Here is a 22,441-nt window from a genome sequence, read left to right as displayed (position 1 = left end):
CAGTAGTTAGAAGATTGTTTATAGCTAGCTATATAACTTTAGCTAAATGACAAATAACGTTCATCCCGTAAATGTTTTAAATTGGGAGCACGGAGAAAACTTCGTACGACGATCAGATGGTCTCATGTCCCATCCATCGTCATTGTTAACATGGGTAGACAATAGAGAGCCTAAGTCCCTCCCCTTCCGGTGGACCACCATGGGACCTTATTTCGGAAAAATATGGTATGTCGATGGCGAGAGACAACAAATATTTTGATCTCGTTTGAATTGTGCCCTGAATTACACATATGATGTTTGTCAATTTAAAAGATAAATTTTTAAGTCAAGAAAGTCACAGTTTGATGTAAAACTGTTGAGGTATAAGACTGTGAAAATACATAATTACAAAGACTACAAACCCAAAAGGTGCACATGTGACGTCATACCTTTTCTCTCAATGAATGAAGCTAACTTTACTGAAGCTAACGTCTGTCATTTTTTCTATAGTCTTACGTTATAATCGTAGCGTTACGCCGAGTGCCTGAGTGTTTTGTACCAGACTGCACACATACGAGCAACGGATCTTGCCATGTTGGTGACGTACATAGTGCGAGACGAGAGATGTAGTTCATTGAGCGATTTTCACATAAAACTAAATGTTACTCTTCTGTTTTATGACAAACTGCGACTTTCTTGACTTTCATAATTATCTTTTAAATTGACAAACATCATATGTGTAATTCAGGGCACAGTTCAGACGGAATAAAAAGATAAGTTGTCTCTCGCCATTGACTACCATACATATTTTTTCCGAAATAAGGTCCCATGAGCCGGAAGCGGAGGGGAGGGACTTGGGCTCTCTATATGAAGAAGTGGCCAGAGGTAACCTATGGGGACATATTTAACTACTTCGTCCTGTCAGAAGGAAAAGTTAAAAAAGTATTAAGGCCTACCAATATTTACATATTGGGAAAATAGGTTGTGTACTGTTACACAGTTAGGGTGATGTGTTTGTGACATAGGCTAAGTATCTTGTCAAATCTCTTAATTGCATATAGAGTAAGGTAAGTGAATGGAGTCCAGGTAAGTACAGTGCGTGCATAATTATTATGCAAGTTGATCTTTGAAAAAAATATGATCAGAAAATCAATTTGCATAATAATTATATGCACGCACTGAATATGCAAAAGGTAAGATAAAGGTAAATTTATTCTGAACTCAAAATTCTAATAATCATAAAAAAAAATCAACTGATTATTTGACAGCAGCCATAGATTTCAATCTTAGCCATGAGAAATATATGTTGACTAAAATATTCTTGTGTTTGCGGCTGATATGATAGGGATATAAGCAAAAAACAACAACAAAAAAAACATTTAAAAAACATTAAAGCTTCATTATTTTTGTGAGATTCACACACACACACACACATCATGATGAATCAGGAGCACTGGAATCTCAGCTTGATGACAATAACGGGACTGTTCTGTCATTTACTAATCATTAACAATAATCATTTTCATTTTTAAAAGTGTTGAAAAAAATGAGCTAATGATGACAGAATTTTCATTTTTGAGTGAACTATGTTTTTAAAGTGTTAGAAAAACTATTTAAAACTTTCTGGCTAGGCTTTTTCAAGCAAACTTAAAGTCTGTCTACAAACTTTATCTAGTTGTAAAGTGTTACCATTACATTGTATGAATTAAACATCCCATAAAACTTTATCAGTAGAAATAAATGAAATAATCCACTAAACATGAAAATATTATGCAGTCATGTAAGATGATTCTCCTCTTGGCATAAAGGGTTCTTTGAAAGTGAGTCAAGAACTCGAAGCTTCTACACTGAACCCCACTGAACTTTTTTTTTCTAAGAATGTAGCCACCTTATTTGCTCATCGTGGATGTTATTTAACACTATAGTTTAACCATTCAACAAGTAATGAATGTTTGAAGAGATCAGTCATGACGGTTGTGAGGACCAATGATATTTGACATCATTATATGGCAAAGCTGGTGCGCCTGTGCTTGAATGTTATGCGTGGATGATATCAAAGCCATGAGTATCAAAGCCAATATCGCTGTAATAACAATAATGACTCATGTACACATTTTGTGTGATTTCCTAGCACAAAATTGGTGATTAAAGACATTTCACATTTATATTTGCAAGCAATCATTATAAATAAGTAAACAGTAAAGTTGATATGAGTTTTCATTATTTATTGATAATTAAATAAAAATCTCAATTAAATAATTTTTTTTAATGATTTAATACAAGAAGAGTAGTTCAAAGCACTTAAAGATTAAGCTGAACATTCCTAACGTAAAAAGCACTTAAAAAAAAAAACTTTATACCCACGTACCACTCTTCGCATACCCTGTTTATATATTTAACAATATATTTGCAATTATTTAAAGCCAGATACAAAAAAAAAAACATAGAATTTATTTATTTGAGTGAAAGAACTCCAGATGATGTTTCTTTTTCTGTTGTCACCAAAGCTCTTTCTGTTTGAATTGAGTGCTGAGTGAGGCGAGCTCTGTATGTGCTGTGTTTCAGCATTTCTGCTCGTGCTCAGGTGAGTGGAAGGAGAAATGGCTTAGTCGTTCAAACTTCCAATCCATCACAAGTATTTGCTAACACAAATTTAGGCTTTCAAAACTTATGAAATTAATTTACTTTCATGCTAAATGTGCTGAAAAAAATATCAAAGATTAACGATGTACATGAGATAAGAGTAAAACAACATTCTTTACGCTAACATTGTAAAGAAAGAGCAGATCTGCTTTGTACTATTGCATGAAAAAAGAACCTTGCTTCAAATCCATCTAAATTCATCACACAAAGGTTGTTGAAAATGGGACAGCTTCACCCAGCTTTTAAATGGCATTTCAATTTCCTGCTGTAAACTGTCACGAAAAACAAAACAAAAACAAAAAAACAACTTGGTAATAAAAAGTGCAATAAATGAATGCACCGTTTGTGTATCATGCAGTTTTCACCCTAAAACAAAACCCAAGGTTCAAAGAAATCTGATGAAAGTGAACTATTTAAAAACCACTAAAATACCAACACATTACTGTGAGGAATCTAATGTAAAACTAATGAAAACATTTACTTAAAATGTGTTACCTATGATAATCTGTTAATTCTACTTCTTCTCGGGCCTTTTGTTGCTTGACCTCAGTTTGACAGTTGCTCTGCAAGTCTCTCCAGCTGTTCAATCTCTCGAGAGACATCTAAAGACAGATGTTACATATTAGGGAGTGATTGAGATTAATTAGTCAACACTTCACATCACAAAATATTATTTGTTTAAACTCTTGTTTCTGTGGTAAAATAGGATGACATTCTCTCTTACCCATCAATTTAATATTGCTGGTTTTTGACAGTGAGAGTTCCATTGATTTCTTTAGTCCTGATTCAAGAGCATCCATTATGTCCAGCTTTACAAAGAAACAAGAGAAGATTCTGCTTGACTTTAGTCATTGTACAACTAAATACATGAATGTCTTAATATGATATCAGTACCTTCAAATCTTTGAACTTTTTAAGCATTTCAATTTTGGCCTTGTTGAACATGTCATGTTTTATTTTATCGACTGTGGTTATTAGCAGTTCTTGTCTTTTCTTCATGGATCCGATTCCAGTCACTGCTGCAGCTTCTAAAATAAGAAACACTCAGCTTTATTTCTTATGAAGACACATTAGAACAAGAACGTGTTTAAAATAAAACTATAACACTGCTTATCTATATATTGTACCATTTTGCATTGGTGACTTGTGAAAATGTTTATCAAATGATATAGTAAATCAGAGCTCAACAATGAGGATGGCCCGCCAGCCCTGGGTCAGTACTGGATAGTCTTCATTCTTGAATTTATTTGATCAAGTAAAAAAAAATGATGCCTTGCAAACTTAAATATTTGGTTCTTCTACAAAGTGGAACTTCGATGCTGCGTCATGGTGTTGATGCTATGGGAACACTACTGAGTGAGCCGGTGTCTAAACACAGCAATCTGATTGGTGGAACATATGAACATGGGGACACGGAGACCATTAATAGACATCAGAAATGTGCATCATCAGTTTCTTTGTCTTCAGAAGCCGCATGTTTGTTCAACGTGTATCTGTTCCTGTGAGTGTGTTGAAGTCTTTAGTCAGGATTTAGAAAAACATGTCAGGATTAAAGTACAGGAGGTGTGTGACACTGCTTTATTATGGCAGGCGACTCATATGATGTGCGTGATGTGAATGGGTGAGAAGCAAGCTAGATCAGTCCTCGAGGGGGCTGAATGTGTTCATTGTGACAAGTTCAGCTAGCGTAAGCTCCGATCCCGCTTGACACTCCTCCGAGAGGTATGTGAGTAAAGACAGGCATCAGTAGGCAAAACGTCAGTTGGCGACGTTCAAGGAGTTGATCCCTCAATCTGTCCAGGAGCCCATGGCGTCAACTAGCCGGGCTTGACCAGGGCGGGCATTAGGAGAGAGGAACAAAAAGTAAGTGTGGCCACTCAAGACCCCCTCGTAAAGAAAGGGGGGCCAGGGTGTCTCCTCAATCATGGCTGTCTACAGGGGGAGATCGGATTTAAAAAAGAAAAGAAAAAAAAGACATCACTCTGCCCAGGTCCCTGTGAGTGACCACTCCCGAGGGAGGTCTGTGCACACCATGCCATCGTGTGCCTAACTTTAGGAGGAAGAGGTATCTTGCGGGCTATCCACCCTATCTTCGCTCTTCAGTCACTCTTAAGGCCTATTTATACTACGTCGTACACTGTGTGTAGCGCGCGTACCCTTCGGCGTACCCTGACGTGCACCTCTCCAAAAATGTAACAACACGTAAATTCTACGCGGACGCAAGCGCTGTGATTGGTCTGCCAGAACCCCTCCCTCGGGGTTTCACATGCTCCCTAGGTGCGCGTCAACGCAGAAGTATAAATTAAAACCAACACGTTGCCTACGGCGTATAGGCTCCGGCGTAGGTCCGACACAGAAGTATAATGAGGCCTTTACTCCTCGTCAGTTCGGTCGGTCCCTGCAAGTTGACTGTTTCAGGGCCCAGAGCAGGCAGATTCTATAGAAAAAAATGTCAGCCTTTGTCAGATACATTGTGGCAGCGTGGCAACGACTGCCGAGTATCTCTCAGTGGGATCTGAATACTGTAAAGAAAGGTTACAGAATTAATTTATTTCACATTTCTTTTTGTATCACTCCACTTATCTGTATTTGCATGTTCCAGACAGACTGTCAGACTTTTTCAATGACACATTTTGCAGGTTACATCCATATGCAAATAGCCTGGATATGCAGGTAAACTGAGTAGGACTGAAAGTTTTTAATGTAAAAAAACAACTTCCTATTTAAATGTAATATTTTTTTCTTTAACATTAAAATACAGTGAAAAAAAAACGTATATTTTTTTGCAGTGTGAAAATGTTGATGTGCTCCAACTAGTCACATAGCTTGTTTCTGCATCACTTTTTTATCATGGCTTTGTGTTCCCTATCAGTCGCTCACGTTCAACGTTACGTCGACGTGACAACGTAATTGGGATCACTTCAGGGAGCCCTATCATCTTCGAGAATCAACAGAACGAGCCAATGAACGTTGGCGTGCGTGAAACGCACTCATTGTCTTTCACTTCGGAGCCGAGCTTCCTGTTTGTCTCCAGCAACAAGACTCTGCATGTTGAAGATCTCTTTGTTCTCCTTTCCCTGCAGTGCTGGTGTGACTGCACGTTCAGCGAGTGGCCGCGGGCTGAATTACACTCAAACAAATTGCTATTTTCACAGCACAAATTTCTGTGTTGGTTTCGGTGGGCGTTCCCTGAGAATGAACTGCAGATCTGTAGAGCTGCGGGCTGGGCGACACCTAACACGTTCGCTAGGTTTTATAGCTAATGCCTAGTTCACACTACACAACTTTAAACGTTGGCAGATCGCTGTGCTGTTCAGACTACATGACTTGCTCTGGAGTCTTGAAGTCGTTGTGGTGTTCACACTATGTGACACTACGTAAATCTTCTGCAACAGGGGGTTACACACAACACGAGCTGACAACAACTCTGTCACCCAACGACTCTATCCGGTCCCAAAACCACATTTTGTCAAGAAAACATGCGCAAGAAGTGGAATGGGAAATGGCGCATTCCAATGGGCATTGTATATTTGAAAATGGACGGCGGGACAAAATTGGCGGTAAAAAAATACAAATAAAATAAATATATATAATAATAATAATAATAATATTATATATATATATATATATATATATATATATATATACAGTCGTGCTCAGAATTAATCATACCCCTGGTAAATATGATCAAAAATAAAAATATATCTGCATCGTTTATCCTTCTGATCTTTCATTAAAAAAAATTTGGCAATATCCTAACCTTTCATTGAAGTAAAAGAATTGAAAGTGGGGGGGAAAGCACATTATAAAATAAATGTTTTTCTCCAAAACACTTTGGCCACAATTATTCATACCCTTTTATTAAATACCTTTTTGCAATCTCCTTATGCCAAGATAACTGCTCTGAGTCTTCTTCTATAATGCCTGATGAGTTTGGGATATTTGGCATGCTAGATATTTGTCTGGCGTCGGCGATGTGTCAGCGAGCGTTTTTGATGCGTCGTTAAGTATTTCACACTTAAAGATTGGCAAGTGCGGATCACCCGCAGATTTGCATGCGATTACAGCCCGACCGGTCGGCGAGCTCGTTAACTTGCAAATTGGGCTTAAATCAGGCTTAAAATCCTGTAGTGTGAACTAGCCATTACATGTTGAACCGGTTTCTTCCTGTGTGCTCGCTTCAACCAGCCGGTAACACCGAAGTTCCCGCTCTAGTGTCGGCTTGCTGCGCCACTCCCCTCCACATGGAGCAGTGTTCCCAGTGTTATCCAGAAATTCCATTGTGTGGGGTATAACAGAACAGCAGTTTGAACTCCCTCTACGCAGGCCTTCCGCTCCAGTCAGTTGGGGGTCTGAGAGTCTTGCGTAGGGTGCTGGATGTGGCAGCAACCGTGGTGTTTTCCATAGGGATCTAAATTGGGAACGTCTTGGTTACTAATGTAAACCTTGTTCCCTGAAGGAGGGATGGGAGACGTTACATCCCGTCGCCACTGTTGCTGACCATCAATGTAACGGCCGCCACGATCTTGGCTCCTCAGCGAAAAACGATGAATGCGTGTGCCCGCTTCCTGTTTATACCTGCGTTGCGCGATTCACGCACGCCAACGTTCATTGGCTCGTTCTGTAGATAATCGAAGATGGTAGGGCTCCCTGAAGTGATCCCAATTACGTCGCAATGTTGACGTAACGTCTCCCGTTCCCTCCTTCAGGACACTCACACTCCTTCAAGAGTGTTAGATTAGTAATCAAGATGTTTCTTGTAGTGATTCTAGTAGTGATAGAAATGCTCCCTTTTACTGTATATAAAATGAGCTAGTGATTAGAATAATTGTTTTGGAAGCCCATATAGGTGACTATTGAAATAAATAGTTAGTGATTTAATTTTAACTTTTAATGCTAGCTTACGTTCATAGCAAGAAGACATTTCCTTCTCAATGGTTATTTGGATTGATGAGTAGATGTGCTTCTTTGTATCAACAACGCCTCTTTTGAGTAATGCCTTCAGTTTAGTTTCCTTACAAAATAGGGGAAAAACACAAAGTCAGAAAAGTGTCAAAACACAGAGTGGCTAAAGTTTGTTTTTTAATCAATGTCACTGTTTACTCTAGTATTGGAAGATTGAAGACATTGAGGAAGTAAAGACAGAGAGACCCAGGCTCGTATTAAGACCCCCGAGTGCACACAAGAGGACAACTGAACTCACTTCTGTATTGATGAAGTTCTGAATGTGATGTAATATGGGAGATTCAGGGGAAGCGGAGTCACTCTTGATGATACTGAACTTGTCAATCTGTTCTTGCACTGACTTCCCTGTTGTTCCAGTCACACTGAAGCCAAGAGAAAACAAAATAGAGTTTCATTTAAAACAGTTCACAGAATATTGTTGAAATGATATAATCTAATACAAGAATGACCAGCTAACTAGTATAAACCTAATTATATATTTGGTCCTGTCTAACGCTGTGAGAAACAAAGCTTTTGGTCTCATATTAATCTGCCAATGACAGCATGTCGGCAGTGAATCATTCATTCAACCGATTTATTCAAATTGTGGATTCATTCTGTAAAGAAGCAATCAAGCAACAGAAGGAGACAGTAACTGTAGTGTCTTGTATCTTTTCTCATTTGATTTAGCACAGCTGTCGTTACTAGGAAACATTGTTTGTTCACATGCTATGGTCTCTTTTGGTCACGTTGTAAACAGTTTTGGTAGGGACGTGTGCCCAGCTAAATTCATTTATGACATTTCAGGGGAGTTTTTAATCGATTAGTGCGGCAGCACTCGTGTGAAGACCGAAGAGTGGAAAGATCAGCGACTCTACCTCCAACGAGCAAGGACACAGACAAGGCACTTGAGTATTGTATTTTGTTCTTTCCTTCCTTCCTTTTTTCACAACTTGTTCTCATCTTTTTGTTTTGTGACCTGTTTTGACTATGTGCCTCCAAATCCCAACAATTACTAACACATGTAAATCACATCATGCAATAGGGGGCAGTGCAATCCTAACTACCTGCATACTTTTCCTGTGTCTTCTTGTACATTACTTTCTTTTCCTATTGGTCTCTGGAATTGTCAGTCTGCTGTATACAAAGATGATTTCATTACATCTATTTATAGTCATTCAGGTGTCAACATCATGGCCCTGACTGAGACCTGGATCAGACCAGAGGACACTGACACACCTGGAGCCCTCTCCACTAATCTCACTTTCTCACACAACTGGTCTGCTTATCTCCAAGGATTGGACATTTTATCCTTTACCATCTTCATGTGACAACAGCTCATTTGAATCACATGCAATTACCAGTCCTATTAAAATCCATTTTGTAGTTGTTTATCGTCCCCCAGGTCAATTTGGTAATTTCTTGGAGGAGTTGGATGTAATACTCTCATCCTTCCCTGAGGATGGTACTCCTCTGATAGTTCTTGGAGACTTCAACATCCACCTAGAAAAGCCTCAAGCTGCTGATTTTCACACTCTGCTTGCCTCATTTGACCTCAAACAAGTATCTACTGTGGCTACTCACAAATCAGGTAACCAACTGGACCGTATTTACACACGCTACTGCTCCACTGACCAAACGCTAGTCACACCACTGCTCACCTCAGATCACATCCTCTTTACTCCTAACCTCAACCTGGCTCAGGAAACACACAATCCTCCTCAGGTCACCTTTCGGCCAAACTTACGTTCAGTCTTACCCTCCCACCTATCCTCTTTGGTCTATGGTCATCTACTGCTATGCTGATGACACAACTTACCTCTCAATCCAACCAGAGGATCCAACGGTAGCTGCTCGCATCTCAGCCTGCCTGACAGACCATTCTTGCTGGATAAAGGACCACCACCTTCAACTCAACATCTTCGGATGCGGAGCCACGTTACAAAAAAAGCTGTGCACACCGCCAAGCGAAATGGTATCTCCCACACTGTAATGATGTCATTTTTGCCCCACACACCTTTGCGCTCGTGCGGACGCGGCGAATATAAACCTAGCTTTAGGCCCTTCCTATTGGAGCATGCTTCAAGTCAAGTCAAGTCAAGTTTATTTGTATAGCGCTTTTCACAATACAGATTGTATCAAAGCAGCTTCACAGTATTAAATTAAAATAATACAACAAAGTTTGTTTCAAGAGGAATTTATTGATTGATAAAATTAAATTAAATATCCCCAAAATATCCCCAACTGAGCAAGCCAAAGGCAACAGTGGCAAGGAACCGAAAAACTTCATCAAGTGACCTAATGGTGTCCTAAAACTCCATCAGGTGACCTAATGGAGAAAAAAAAACCTTGGGAGAACCCAGGCTCAGTCGGGGGCCAGTTCTCCTCTGGCATTTATGAGCTAGAGGCCGGATTGTAGTTTGAACTGTAGGATTATATGAATGCCTGGCTGAAGAGATGAGACTTTAATCTAGTTTTAAACTGGGAGAGCGAGTCTGAGCAACGAACAGTATCAGGAAGACTATTCCAGAGTTTTGGAGCCAAATGTGAAAATGCTCTCCCTCCTTTGGTGGTTCTGGATATCCTAGGTATGACCAAAAGCCTTGAATTTAGTGATCTTAAAGAGCGCGATGGATTATAGGGTGATAAAAGATCCGTTAAATAGACTGGAGCTAAGCCGTTTAGGGCTTTATAGGTCAGTAGCAATACCTTGTAATTAATACGGAACTTTATAGGTAACCAATGCAGTGATGATAAAATCGGTGTTATATGGTCATATTTTCTTGATCTAGTAAGAACTCTAGCGGCGGCATTTTGGACTAACTGTAGCTTGTTTATTGAGGATGCAGGACAACCAGCTAGTAAAGCATTACAGTAATCCAGTCTCGAGGTCATGAATGCATGAACTAACTTTTCTGCATCAGAAACTGATAGCATATTACGAGCTGCTTCACAGCTCCTTGTCCAAGCTCTTGTTATATCCAGACTAGTGTATTGTAATGCTGTCTTGGGAGGTCTTCCAGCATGCACTGTCAAACCTCTGCAACTGATCCAGAATGCTGCCGCTAGAGAGGTCTTTAACGAGCCGAAGAGAGACACTTAAGAGAAACTTGCATTGGTGGCCAATTGCCGCTCACATCAAATTCAAGGTGCTGATGCTTGCCTTCAGAACAACCACTGGCTCTACCTAAACTCATTACTTCAGTCTATGTGCCCTCCAGAAGCTTGCATTCTGCAAGTGAACAGCGCCTAGTGGTGCCATCTCAAAAGACGCACAAAATCACTTCCACGGACCTTTACCTGGACTGTTACCTGCTGGTGGAATGATCTGCCTAACTAAACCCGAGTTGCTGAGTCCTAAGCTATTTTCAAGAAAAGGCTGAAGACGCATCTTTTTCGGCAACTAATACTAACACTCTAACATGTTACATGTACACAACACTCTACCATGTACAACTTGCTTAATATGTTATATGGAATAATAAAAATGGACTTACGGGAAAATCATATTGAAATATTTATCAATATATTCTTGCAAGTGTTTGACCAATTGCTTGTTCAGATCTAGGGTTACATCCCAATTTTTCGACCGGTAGCATCCGCCGTTCTTGCACAAAGCTTGAAGGATTTTATGGAATCCTCTTTTATCCATATTCTGACAAAAACAAAAATACCAATGCCATTAAAAGGGCAAGAAAATGATGATTCATTTTGCACAACATAAAAAAACTAAAAAAACTTACGGGGGATACCATTGCTTTTGTGGAAGCAACACATAATTGCACTGATTCATCCACTCCTTTTGAGAGATACTGCTCCAGATCACTATAAATTCTGTCAAAACGACTGTCCAATTCATTCAGTGCCTTCATTAGGTTATTCTCTAATTCCATGTAGACTTTAACTTTTGTCTCAACCTGAAACACATCCACACAACAGCAGTGAATAACAGGATAATGTATATTGGCACATTCTGAAGATGTGAAATATAATATGAATATCATGTGCATGTAAAATATCAGCAATTCAGACTCATACCGTTTTTTTGTCTGTATCCAGCTGGACACTCTGGATCAAGGACAAAACTCCCTTTGCTTCATTGACATAATCTCTGGTCAGTTCTCTGTTAATGTTCTTGTTAAGAATCCTCAGTTCATCCTGCAGCTTTGGGATTTCTACAGAAGTGTGTGATTTTGGTCAGTCCTTTGACTGTATTGCTTGTAAAATAACTTTAGATGATGCAATACATTTTTTGAATAATGAATAATGTGGTAGTTTGGTAAACAGGATAGTTTACCTGTTTCACCAGGTTCCAGATTTAAATTATGGTCGAAGAAGGCATTGGAACTTACAGTGAAGACATTACCATCAGTGCTGAATCTTTTCTAAAAAAAATTAAAAAAGAATATATAAAATCGTATATTACCAGAATTTTTTTTTTTTAATTTAAGAAAATACCTTGATTTCGGAATTTTCAAACTTTTCTTTGACTCTTGTCTTGGCATGTTCATTTCTATGAAGTATGCATACTTTTTTCTGATCCTTATAAGAATGATAAAACAACAATATATTAATTTAATGTATAATAAAATAAAACCAGTGTGAAATTTTATTCAATGATTGATTATACAAGCTGTAAATCAGTAGTCAATGTACTCAAACTAGCTGTATAAATAAAAACAGCTTGAAATGTTTTACATCAAGTCAGCTCAGAGCTGGAATACATTGTACTTAATACACTCAAGCATATTTTAAGTTATATTTTGTGGACAATAAAATGGCCATTTAAAAATATGGCTTTTTTTTTTTTTCTTTTTTTTATGAGTTTATTTTCAGGACTGAAGGTATTGGTATTGGTTTTACTTAATCTGAATAAAAAAATATTTCAATACAAACTTTCAAGGAAAACTTGTATCAAGGTGAAATACATGCTACACAGTTCAAGATTTTCCAAACCTTGTCTCCTGAGATTTGGTCTCTAAGCCGTCTAGCTCTAAAAATAAATATTAAAATGTCACAATGTGTTGTTGTTTTGAAAATCTGATCTTTGTTTTGGACAAAATACCTGTGACAAACAGAAGCTGTATAAAGGGGTGCTGTTTGTGACATTCCGCAAATTACATTCAGACTGAATTAGTCTCCCATCCAGCCCCTCAACCATTCTCCAAAAAAGGGGTGTCCAAACTCTGTCCTGCAGAGTTTAGCTTAACACACTGGCCTGGAAGTTTCAAGTATGCCTAGTGAGACCTTGATTAGCAGGTTCAGGTGTGTTTAATTGAGGTCTCCAGGTTGGACACCCCTGCTCCAAACCATGTCAGGAAACCTGAACAAGCAAAACGATTGACACATTTCCCGACCGGCTCAAATGGTCCACACTGTGTTTTTTTGTGTGTTTTTTTGTGTTTTTTTTGCTTTTGAGAGAGCGTAGAGACACAAAGACAAGTTGATTTATCTTTGATACCTACTTCAGTGATATCTGGCAATAATAATCATGACACCTTTAATGGCAAAGAGATTCTAATTCTAACCTCATATAGGCTGCTGGATTGATATCATCCGTCTTTGTACAGATGAAGTTGATGCTTTTGCATTCTCCTCCTGGTCCCAGTTCTTCAATGCAGTGCTTTAAAATCCCCCAAGGGCCACTGTCAGTGCTTGCTCGATTAATAGCACTTACAATCCACACAAAAGAGCACTCTTTTAGTTTCTACAAGATTGAAAATAGTGAGTTAGATGACGAGCTTTTAGTAGCCTAATAGATTGTGTTTATATGTATTCAGTGTTGGGGGTAATGCATTACTTAATCAGATTACTTTTTCGATGCAACAAGTAAAGTAACATTACTTTATAAATTACCAGATTAATATTTGAGTAAAAAAAAAAAAAAAAAAATTGCTTAATGCTCATTACTTTACAGTTTAATTAATTTGCTTAAACACTTTTTAATCTACTGAATTAATTTTCTCTCTTCTCCAAAACAGTCACTTAGACATATTCACTCATTTGAGCACGGGAACAGATAATAAATATACAAGTAATAAAAGCACATTACTTTCAAATTTCAGTAAAAAACAAAACAAAAAAACTATATATATGTAAGGGATAATCCACGGCTAGCCATGCATTAAAGGATTTTAATGCACGACGTAGAGGGTCGGGCGGTTGCCTCTACGAAGTGCATTAAAATTCTTTAATGCATGGCTAGCCGTGGATTATCCCGCTTATACCTGGGTTATTTTCCAAGTTAAAAATGTGTAAAAACGTGTAAAAATGACGGTTATTTTTTAAGTTACAGCTCGTTAGTTCTAGCACTCCGTCCGCTCTAAATAAAGTAGAGCCATCGGATTGCTTTTATTTGAATGAATTATCACAAACTGAAAGAGAAGGAACACAGAGAGAGAGAGAGAGAGAGAGAGAGAGAGAGAGACATGCGTGCGCGAGTTACCTGAGTGTGTAAGTCTACAGTCCCCTCGTTGCTTAAGCATATAGCTAACTTAATGATTATTAAAAGAGAGAGACAGAGAACTGAAAGAGAAGGAACAGAGAGAGAGAGAGAGAGAGAGAGAGATGCGTGCGCGAGTTAACGTTAACGTTACCTGTGTGCGTCTCTTTAAAGTCTAGCAGCTACAGTCCCCTCCTTGCTTAAGCATATAGCTAACTTAATGATTCTTTAATGGATTTATTACAATTATTTATGAATGACAGGCAACACTGACAATGACAAGGCAATCTTTATTTGAACTAATCATGTCATTTATTTAAATGAATTATGTAGAGTGTTAAATAAAACCGGCGTCTCTAACCACAATTAGCCTACTATATAAAGACACATTACATTTATTGAAATGCATTAAATGAAATGAAAACAAAAAAATCAAACAGTTGGAAATTTCGATAGGGGATTGTTTTACTCATCATTATAGCCTACTAACTGATGTTAAACTCCACATTTCCATTTATCGTGAAGTTAGACATGGAAAAGGGTAGGGTTATTTCAGGTTTAGGCTTGGAGGTGAAATTATGTTTCGCTTTGCTTGTTGAGGTGCTAGATGTCAGTATGTCACTCCATGCGCTCCTCTCTGACAAAGATGGGGCCCAATATGACCGCAAACTCGCCTCGCATCGGTGGCCTGTCACTGACATGATCTGGCGACTTTCTAGTCCTGCATCAGAGAGTCGTCCAACGGCAGTGCTCCGCAAACTATGGTTTGTGTACATTTGTGAGATACCTTCCACCTGAATAACAAGAATTTAAAGTACACAATTTAGATTTGGAAAATAATATAAACACAGTTTAAATTTATGGGCAAAAACGAAATATCTATACCAACCTCTTCACAAATATTTTTTAGCATATTGCCAAGGTAGTTGAGCCCCATCGGCTCCCTGGTGAACCACACTTCGGTGCTCTCGAGTTTGCACAGAGGGATGCGTCTCGGATGCAAATAGAACGCTCCGGCATTTTCTGGACACTTTGACAGATATTTTTTAAAGCTGTCCACGGGACAAAGTGGGTCGCCGGGGCTCGCAAACATAAATCCTCGTAAATTTTCCCTATCCGATGCAGTGGGATCCTTGTGGTTTTTTGTCTCTGGGTTATGCGCCAGGGTCAGGTACTCTTTCCCATTCTCGTCTTGCCGGAGAACGAAAGACTCTTTTGATAGGTTACGGTTTCCTTCTCTTCCCCTCCGTGCAAAACACAGCTGTATGTCAAACCAAACTTTTCTTACAAGTCCTGTGAGTGTGAAAGGGGAGAGTGCAGGTGCATTTCTATTTTTCTCCAAGTCAGACTCAGTAATACGCGGATGATGAACGCTGGTGTCTTTTCCATTTTTCCTGTAGCGCTTTAAAACTGATTTAAAGACGGCATTGCTTGACTTGAAGTCTTTATCACTTATGATGTTGTATTTTGTAATGTGACGGTTTATACCTGCTCTGAGACACATCAAACTTGCAACACTGTATTCACGTCCAGCGGTAGATTGAACAGAGGCATAAAACTCCCGCAATGTCTCATTTAAAAGAGAAGCAGAGTAGGTCTCGAAATCACAATTGTTCTGTCTTTGGCGCAAAAAGTCACTGAAAGTGTTAACTGCCCATTTAGTTGTCTTTTTCGTATTGACCTCATCTTTGTCGTCTTCGATCTTATCTAGCTCTGCCGGTGTTAATTCTTTGTGCCGCTTTTTGTCATTCAACGTCTTCTCCAAGTCTTCTATTTCGTCTTGTGCCTGGGCACATTTCTCAAAATTGCCATATTTTTTGGCTATATGCTTAAGCAACGAGGGGACTGTAGCTGCTAGACTTTAAAGAGACGCACACAGGTAACGTTAACTTAACGTTAACATCAAATTTTAATGTCAAGAATTTTAATGAACGACGTAGAGGCGAAGAACCGCCCGACGCGAAGCGGAGGGTGGTTGCCTCTAAGTGCATTAAAATTCTTGACATTAAAATTTGCCAAGTTAAAGCTGTAACTGATGTTCACAGTGTAATTTTTTAACAGACGTGTAAAAATGACGGTATATATATATAAATATATATAATGTTGAGAGATTTTTTGTATGGCATACATAGCTCTAGGGATCAGGAAATATTCTAAGTGGTCAAAATATAGTAAAATTCTATATGTGTTTTTAAAAGAAAATAAAGGTGTATGTTATATAGGCTATGTCGTTGAATGCATTACTGCAAAAAAAGAACTAAAACACCTGTAAGGCCTGGAAGAGTGCAAGCCTCAGCCTCAGAAAGTAACGTAATGCATTACTTCCCATTAAAAGTAACGTAATTAGTTAATTTTTAGGGAGTAACGCACTATTGTAACGCATTACTTTTAAAGATGTCATTACATGTTTTCTTTTTTTTTATCATTTTATGTTCCTTGAGCTTCACTCATGTTAAAGTTTTCTGCACACACACACAAAAAAAATCAAATATATATGTGGCAAAACAATTATTTTCAACCTTCATTCTGAACCTCCTGAAAGGATCTGTTTTAATGGGTGGCTCCATTAAGGAGTGTCAATAAATGGACACTAATGATTGGTTTACATTTTTGCATAAGAAACAGTATCAACGCCCACGCACTATTGCAAGTGAGTAATTGTTTTGGAAACATCATCCATGCAACAATAAATTTTTTTACCATGTACAGACAAAGCATTATGAAATCATTTATTTGCGGTTTGTGATGCAGCTGCTGTCAGATCCAATACAGTCGACTGCTTCATCTTTTAACAAAAGTTCCCTTTTGCCACCCCCTCAGGTCATCGAACGGATCAGGAACACGAATTGCGCAGTTCTGGTAGCCCCCCTCTGGCAAACCCAGATTTGGTTCCCAGAGCTAATGCAGCTATCTGTGATTGCTCCGTTGCCAATCCCGCTAAGGAGCGACCTCCTTGCGCAGGCAAACAGAACTATCTGGCACCCCCATCCCGACTTGTGGGCCCTCCATGCATGGCCGCTCAACGGGTACCCCAGGACCTCCCAGAAGGTGTCCTGAATACCATTATGGAGGCTAGAGCTCTGTCTACTAGGCGCCTCTACCACCTGAAATGGCCAGTGTTCTCCAGCTGGTGTTTAGCTCGGGACCTCGACCCACACACTTGCGAAGTGCCAACAGTACTTTCCTTTCTCCAAGAGCTGCTGGACGCGGGACGCTCCCCCTCCACGCTCAAATTGTATGTGGCGACCATCGCAGCCTTCCATGTGCAGGTGGCCGGCTCTTCTTTAGGTAAAAGCGACCTCATAGTTCGCCTCCTTAAAGGAGCCAGAAGGCTTAATCCGCCTCGACCACCTTCAGTGCCTTCTGACCTTTCTCTGGTTCTACGGGCTCTTAAGGGACCCCCCTTCGAGCCACTTCAGTGGGCTGATTTAAGACCTCTCTCTCTTAAAACCGCTCTGCTGTTAGCACTGGCGTCGGTAAAAAGAGTAGGGGACTTACAAGCGCTCTCCACGAGCGCTCAAGCGCTGTTTTGAGTTGGACCTAACGACTCTAAAGTCTTCCTTAGGCCAAGACACGGATATGTACCTAAGGTGCTCTCAACACCGTTCAGAGCCCAGGTTATCTCTCTATCAGCTCTCCCAGTTTCAGGAGAAGATAGTGATGCTCTCACGCTCTGTCCCGTCAGAGCTCTGAGAATATATTTGTAGCGTTCTGCCTCTTTCAGACAGTCTGAACAGCTCTTTGTCTGTTTCGGGGGCCGCACCAAAGGGCTGCCGGTCACGAAACTCACACTATCCAGATGGATAGTGGATGCTATCGCTCTGGCCTACACCTCACTGGGCCTCCCGTGTTCCATAGGTGTAAGATCTCACTCCACAAGAGGCATGGCTGCCTCTTGGGCGTGGTCCAGTGAAGTCCCTATCGAAGACATTTGTGCGGCGGCCGGCTGGTCCGCTCTGTCCACATTTGCAAGGTTTTATAACCTAGAGGTCCCTGCTTTGCAGGCACGAGTTCTCTCCATCTAGGCCCTGGCTCTATGGACCCAGGCCAGTGTATAACTCAGACACACTGTTGTGACTTCACAATTCTATGTGGGAATAATATTCTAGGTCCCTTTCGACCCAGCCCTATACATATTCTGAGTGGCCTTTGTGCTTCACTACATACTTGCATATCATTTTAGACCAGACGTAGTAGTCACGGGCGAATAGCACAGCGTTTTAAATTGGGTTCCCACAGCGTTTGCAACACAGTACGAGAGAACTTTTTCGTAAGGGAACGTAATTGGTTACTTACGTAACCTCGGTTCCCTTAGAGATAAGGGAACGAGTACTGCTTTTGCCTTGCCGTGCTATTTCGCTCATATCAGGTGTTTTCGCTTCAGTCGATATAGACCTGTCATATGGCGAGTTTTATCTGAATTTATACTCTCCTGACGCATCCAATTTGGCGCGCTCGAGTCTGGCAGGGCGCCAAGCACTCCTATTGGATTGCGCGCTCCTGCTCACTCGCCATAGGTTTGTGCAGTTGCCGCAGCACAGCCAATCAGCTCGCTCACACGAGCTATGATGCTCTCGCTGTGCAGCTGCAATGCGTTTTAAAATAAAGGCTTCAATATTCTCGAGAAAAGGAGTTTTCCCACAGCGTTTGCAATGCAGTACTCGTTCCCTTATCTCTAAGGGAACCGAGGTTACGTAAGTAACCAAGTACGTTTCTTTGCAAACTCTTGATTACACTGTGCCTCGTTTACAAAACAAAATGCTCTGAACAAACATATAGTCCTCCAACATAAACCACAATTGCATTAAATAAACCATCTACTTGTTTCTGACGCTAGGATCCTTCTGAAGACGTGTCAAAGCGAGCGTTTTTTCACTTATCCATTTGTCCTGTTGTTAACAGATTCAAACGGGTGTATGTCAAACTAAACTTGCATCTTTATACTGTATCCAGTGTAGACAGCATCAGTGATAATGGGTTCTGTTTGCTTTTGATACGACGTGATGCTCGCATCCAGTGTAGGCATGTGTCAGCTGTTAAACAACTGAACGCCAATGGGCGGAGCCTATATGGTGTGATGATGTATACTATTGGTCAATGTGTTGCTCTAGACGCAGTCATATGTAAATGTGTTTGCCCGTGTGACAAAGATCCTGCAATATCAAAATTAGCCTTTTTTGGAGCTTGATTTAATAAATGCTTTGATTGTAATGAGGACGTTTTGAGCCATGAAACTTGCAGGATGTTTTAATAGTACAAAGACCTCTTATATGGCAAAAATATCAAGGTAAATTTGATTTCTCATGCCGTGACCCTTTTTAGAAGACACTTTCCGCAATATAGTAGCCTATACTTAGCAAAAGGTTCATTGGAAAAGAGAGCAGTAATATACGTACAGATTTCCACAGGTCATCTCTTAACTTGTTGCAGTCTCCACTGCCAGGAATATCAACAAGCACAATGTGTTCCAGGAGTTCATGACAATCTGGAACCTTAAAGGTCACACTCTTCACAAGGGGCCAGTACCAGTCACCAGGACTGGACTCACTGTGCAGAATGTAAGATTCTGCAACACTGGCAAATTCAGAGACCTGTTGAGAAAATAAGTAATGTTGGATATTCATTATACATTTAATGTTATGAACCATCAGGCATTAACATATTTAGTCTACTAACTTACATCATTGTTTGAGATTGTTTTCTTACTGATAGACAAAAAGGTTTCAATCTCATCAAATTTGATGTCTTTCTTGAGCTCTTCTAATGTTTTCTTATCTGCATCAGCTCCATACAATGCAGTGATCTTTTCTACAGCAATTTCAAACAAGTCATCATTCCTGTCCTCAGTTTCATCAGACAAAACTCTGAAAAGATCTTTGAGCTCTTTCTCCCAGTCCTGCAGAGGCACAGTAAGGCTTTATTTCCTTCAACTTTGATTTATTTACATATTTATAAAGAACTCTAATTAAAAGCATAGTAAAATGAATACAAATGAAGAAACCTCTTTCGAGAAGAGTTCAATCTCTGCTATGTAGTTGGAGTCAGTCAGATTGGCTTCCACCTGAGTAACAACTGCTGTACAGGCACCAAAACAACCAGATGGCAGAAGATCCTTTTTCCCCAAGACTGCATTTAATAGAGAGCTCTTCCCTTCTCCTGATTTTCCAAAAATCCCAATGGTTGCCTTTTTCCTGCTGACATTATTCATTTTATTTATCTTTAAAATGATGTCTCTGTGCATAATGATTGTGTGGACTAAGTTGTCAGTGACTTTTTTCATGATTTGCTCTGCCTTAAACATGATCTCCATATCTGCACAATGATGAAGAGAATCACAATGGGGATTATTTAAAGCACACAGTAAATAAAGAAAATTTGTGCAGACCTTAAGTGATTAGTGACTCTAGTAGTGCCAGATTAAGGGTAGACAGATTATAATTTTACTTGCCTGATCTCAGTGGTGACTCTATGCTTGAGTCAGACGATTTGTGATCATGCTTTCTTTTAGTACCTAGGAGAGACTTATTATATTTCCTCAATCTTTGACTGTAGACCAAACACGCTATTTTTATTGTTATTTTTTTGGAGAAACTTTTATACCTTGGCTCGCCATTGTGAGATCGATGGAAAGTCCTGGAGGGGAAAAAAACACTTGGATCAAGCACATGGTCGAGATTCGTTTTTAACCAGCTTTACTGTTAACATGCTGCTTTTTATATCAGAGGTGGAACATTATTTAGCCTACATTTATAATTCATAGATTTTATATACTGCCGGGATTCCTTATTCAATTTACAGCTAAAAGGAAGACCAGTGATTACTCTAGATCTTTTTGCTTCAACAATGTTTCATTACCAAAACATGATCAATTCCTTAACTTACATTTATTAATTTCTCTTATTACAGATCCAGCATTGTTAACGTAACTTAATCCTAAATAGAACAAAAAAATATATACATTAACTAATAATTAGGTTTTCAAATTTTAGCCAAATTTAGAACTATAACAATTTAAGAGAAGTTTTACCTTGTATTTCTCAGGATAATGTCTGTGGAACAAGAAGACACTGCTGTTGATTCAGAGAGTTCTGACGTGAGATCTGCCTTTACAGTGTAACGTGGCTGCTGTAGGCAAAAGAGGCGTTGGATCCAAGTGCAGTGAAACTGTATTGAAACAGGACACCAGAAATAACTCCAGACAAGGAACAAGATAAATCGAGGAAATAGAACATGAAGTTACAACACACACACGATACAACGATATACTGGCAACACCCGACAAGGAACAAAATAAACACTGGGGTATTTACCAGGGGAGATGGGCAAACAAGACACACCTGGGAAAATCAAGAATCATGGTTACAATGGAGACAAACAAGGCAGGAGGCACACGGGAATTGAACACACAGGAGTGAACACAACAACATAAAAGTCCCTTGTAAAACAGGGAAGCATAGGCTGAGATTGTGACATACAGACTCAGCTTTTTACGGTTTTGCAGCACATTTCTGTATTTGGTTGTGTTGTGAACTTTTGCAGCGCATTTCTGTATTTGGTTGTGTTATTTGGAGCACACGTGTGTTGTGAAACTGATGAAGATGTTTTTTTTCTATTTGCATGTGTTTTTTTTTTCTATTTGCGTGTGTTTTTTCTATTTGCATGTGTTTACTTCAGCTGCTGCGCGTTGAGCTCTCGGCCACAGTAGCTTTTGGATGTGGACTTCTTGCTAAAACATTCTGATATCAAATGAAACACACTGTGTGCTAAGCAAGGAAAAGATTCACAGCTATGTAACAGAGTGTCTCTTTATTACAAACTTCTTCATACACATAAACAAATAGTAAGCACAAGAGATTTTCAGCTATCTCAAATAGAATAGTTTCAAACGAACAATTGTTTTTTGTGGGCACAGCACACTTTCCATGCAGCTCTCTTCACTCTTCTTCTTGTACGGTTTAATAGCAGTTGACAAGCCAACGTTTGCAGGGAAGGAAAAACATAATCATGAGGGGGGAAAAAGAAAAGAAAAAAATATTTACGCCAAATGTAATATAGATTCTATTTTCCAGTCCTGTTATTTTGAGATAAGTATTTCTGTCCTGAGGCACAACTTAATAGATTTGATAGACTGAAATTGATTAAACCTATATCTTTCAATGTCTTAATCATCTCTTCTCTTTCTTTAGTAAATACTGTCGCAGTGCTCAATAGTATACTCACTACATAGCTTCATTACAGGATATACATAATCCAGTTTGATGTTTCCCTTTTGTGAACAATGAATAATTTAAATCAGAATTTCCTATTTTGTGTCGTTTAATTATTAAATACTCTTTCTATTGAAGCATACTCTCCCTTTACTAACTTGGTTTTGGATATTTCCCTGTTCTACATTTTTTTTGCCACTTTTTATTCATGTGTTCTTTAATTCTT

The 22,441-nt window shown here is 39.3% G+C and overlaps 2 protein-coding genes across 7 annotated transcripts; both read right to left on the bottom strand.

Annotated features, from left to right (window-relative positions):
- Positions 1-2,191: 2,191 nt before the first annotated feature.
- LOC309504980 (nuclear GTPase SLIP-GC-like) lies at positions 2,192-21,380 on the bottom strand. 6 transcript variants are annotated; one of them, XM_082178315.1, is made up of 19 exons: positions 21,319-21,333; positions 21,036-21,172; positions 20,891-20,941; positions 20,457-20,641; positions 20,010-20,320; positions 19,689-19,904; positions 19,405-19,599; positions 13,095-13,273; positions 12,523-12,559; positions 12,025-12,108; positions 11,864-11,951; positions 11,605-11,741; positions 11,310-11,483; positions 11,064-11,221; positions 7,826-7,949; positions 7,528-7,636; positions 3,517-3,650; positions 3,347-3,431; positions 2,192-3,224 (listed from the first exon to the last, which is right to left on the bottom strand). In XM_082178315.1, coding segments are annotated over exons 3-19 (2,274 nt in total). In that variant the 5' UTR covers positions 20,893-20,941; positions 21,036-21,172; positions 21,319-21,333; the 3' UTR covers positions 2,192-3,168. The 6 variants fall into 6 exon arrangements, 5 of the variants coding, with proteins under 5 accessions (XP_082034441.1, XP_082034443.1, XP_082034439.1 ...); XM_082178317.1 differs by lacking the exon at positions 21,319-21,333 and having other exon boundaries at positions 20,457-20,519; positions 20,609-20,641; positions 21,036-21,164; XR_014208247.1 differs by lacking the exon at positions 20,891-20,941 and having other exon boundaries at positions 3,347-3,456; positions 21,036-21,200; positions 21,319-21,380.
- LOC309505294 (uncharacterized protein) lies at positions 14,494-15,702 on the bottom strand (the record flags this gene model as incomplete). Its single annotated transcript, XM_082178671.1, has 2 exons — positions 14,898-15,702; positions 14,494-14,802 (listed from the first exon to the last, which is right to left on the bottom strand). The coding sequence occupies exons 1-2, from the start codon at positions 15,510-15,512 to the stop codon at positions 14,494-14,496; spliced, it is 924 nt and encodes a 307-aa protein (XP_082034797.1). The 5' UTR covers positions 15,513-15,702.
- Positions 21,381-22,441: the final 1,061 nt, after the last annotated feature.

Source organism: Leuciscus leuciscus (assembly GCF_965113295.1).
Source record: "Leuciscus leuciscus genome assembly, chromosome: 8".
NCBI lineage: Eukaryota > Metazoa > Chordata > Actinopteri > Cypriniformes > Leuciscidae > Leuciscus > Leuciscus leuciscus.
Note: the sequence above shows the minus strand (reverse complement) of the source record. Positions and strands in the feature narration are given on the sequence as shown.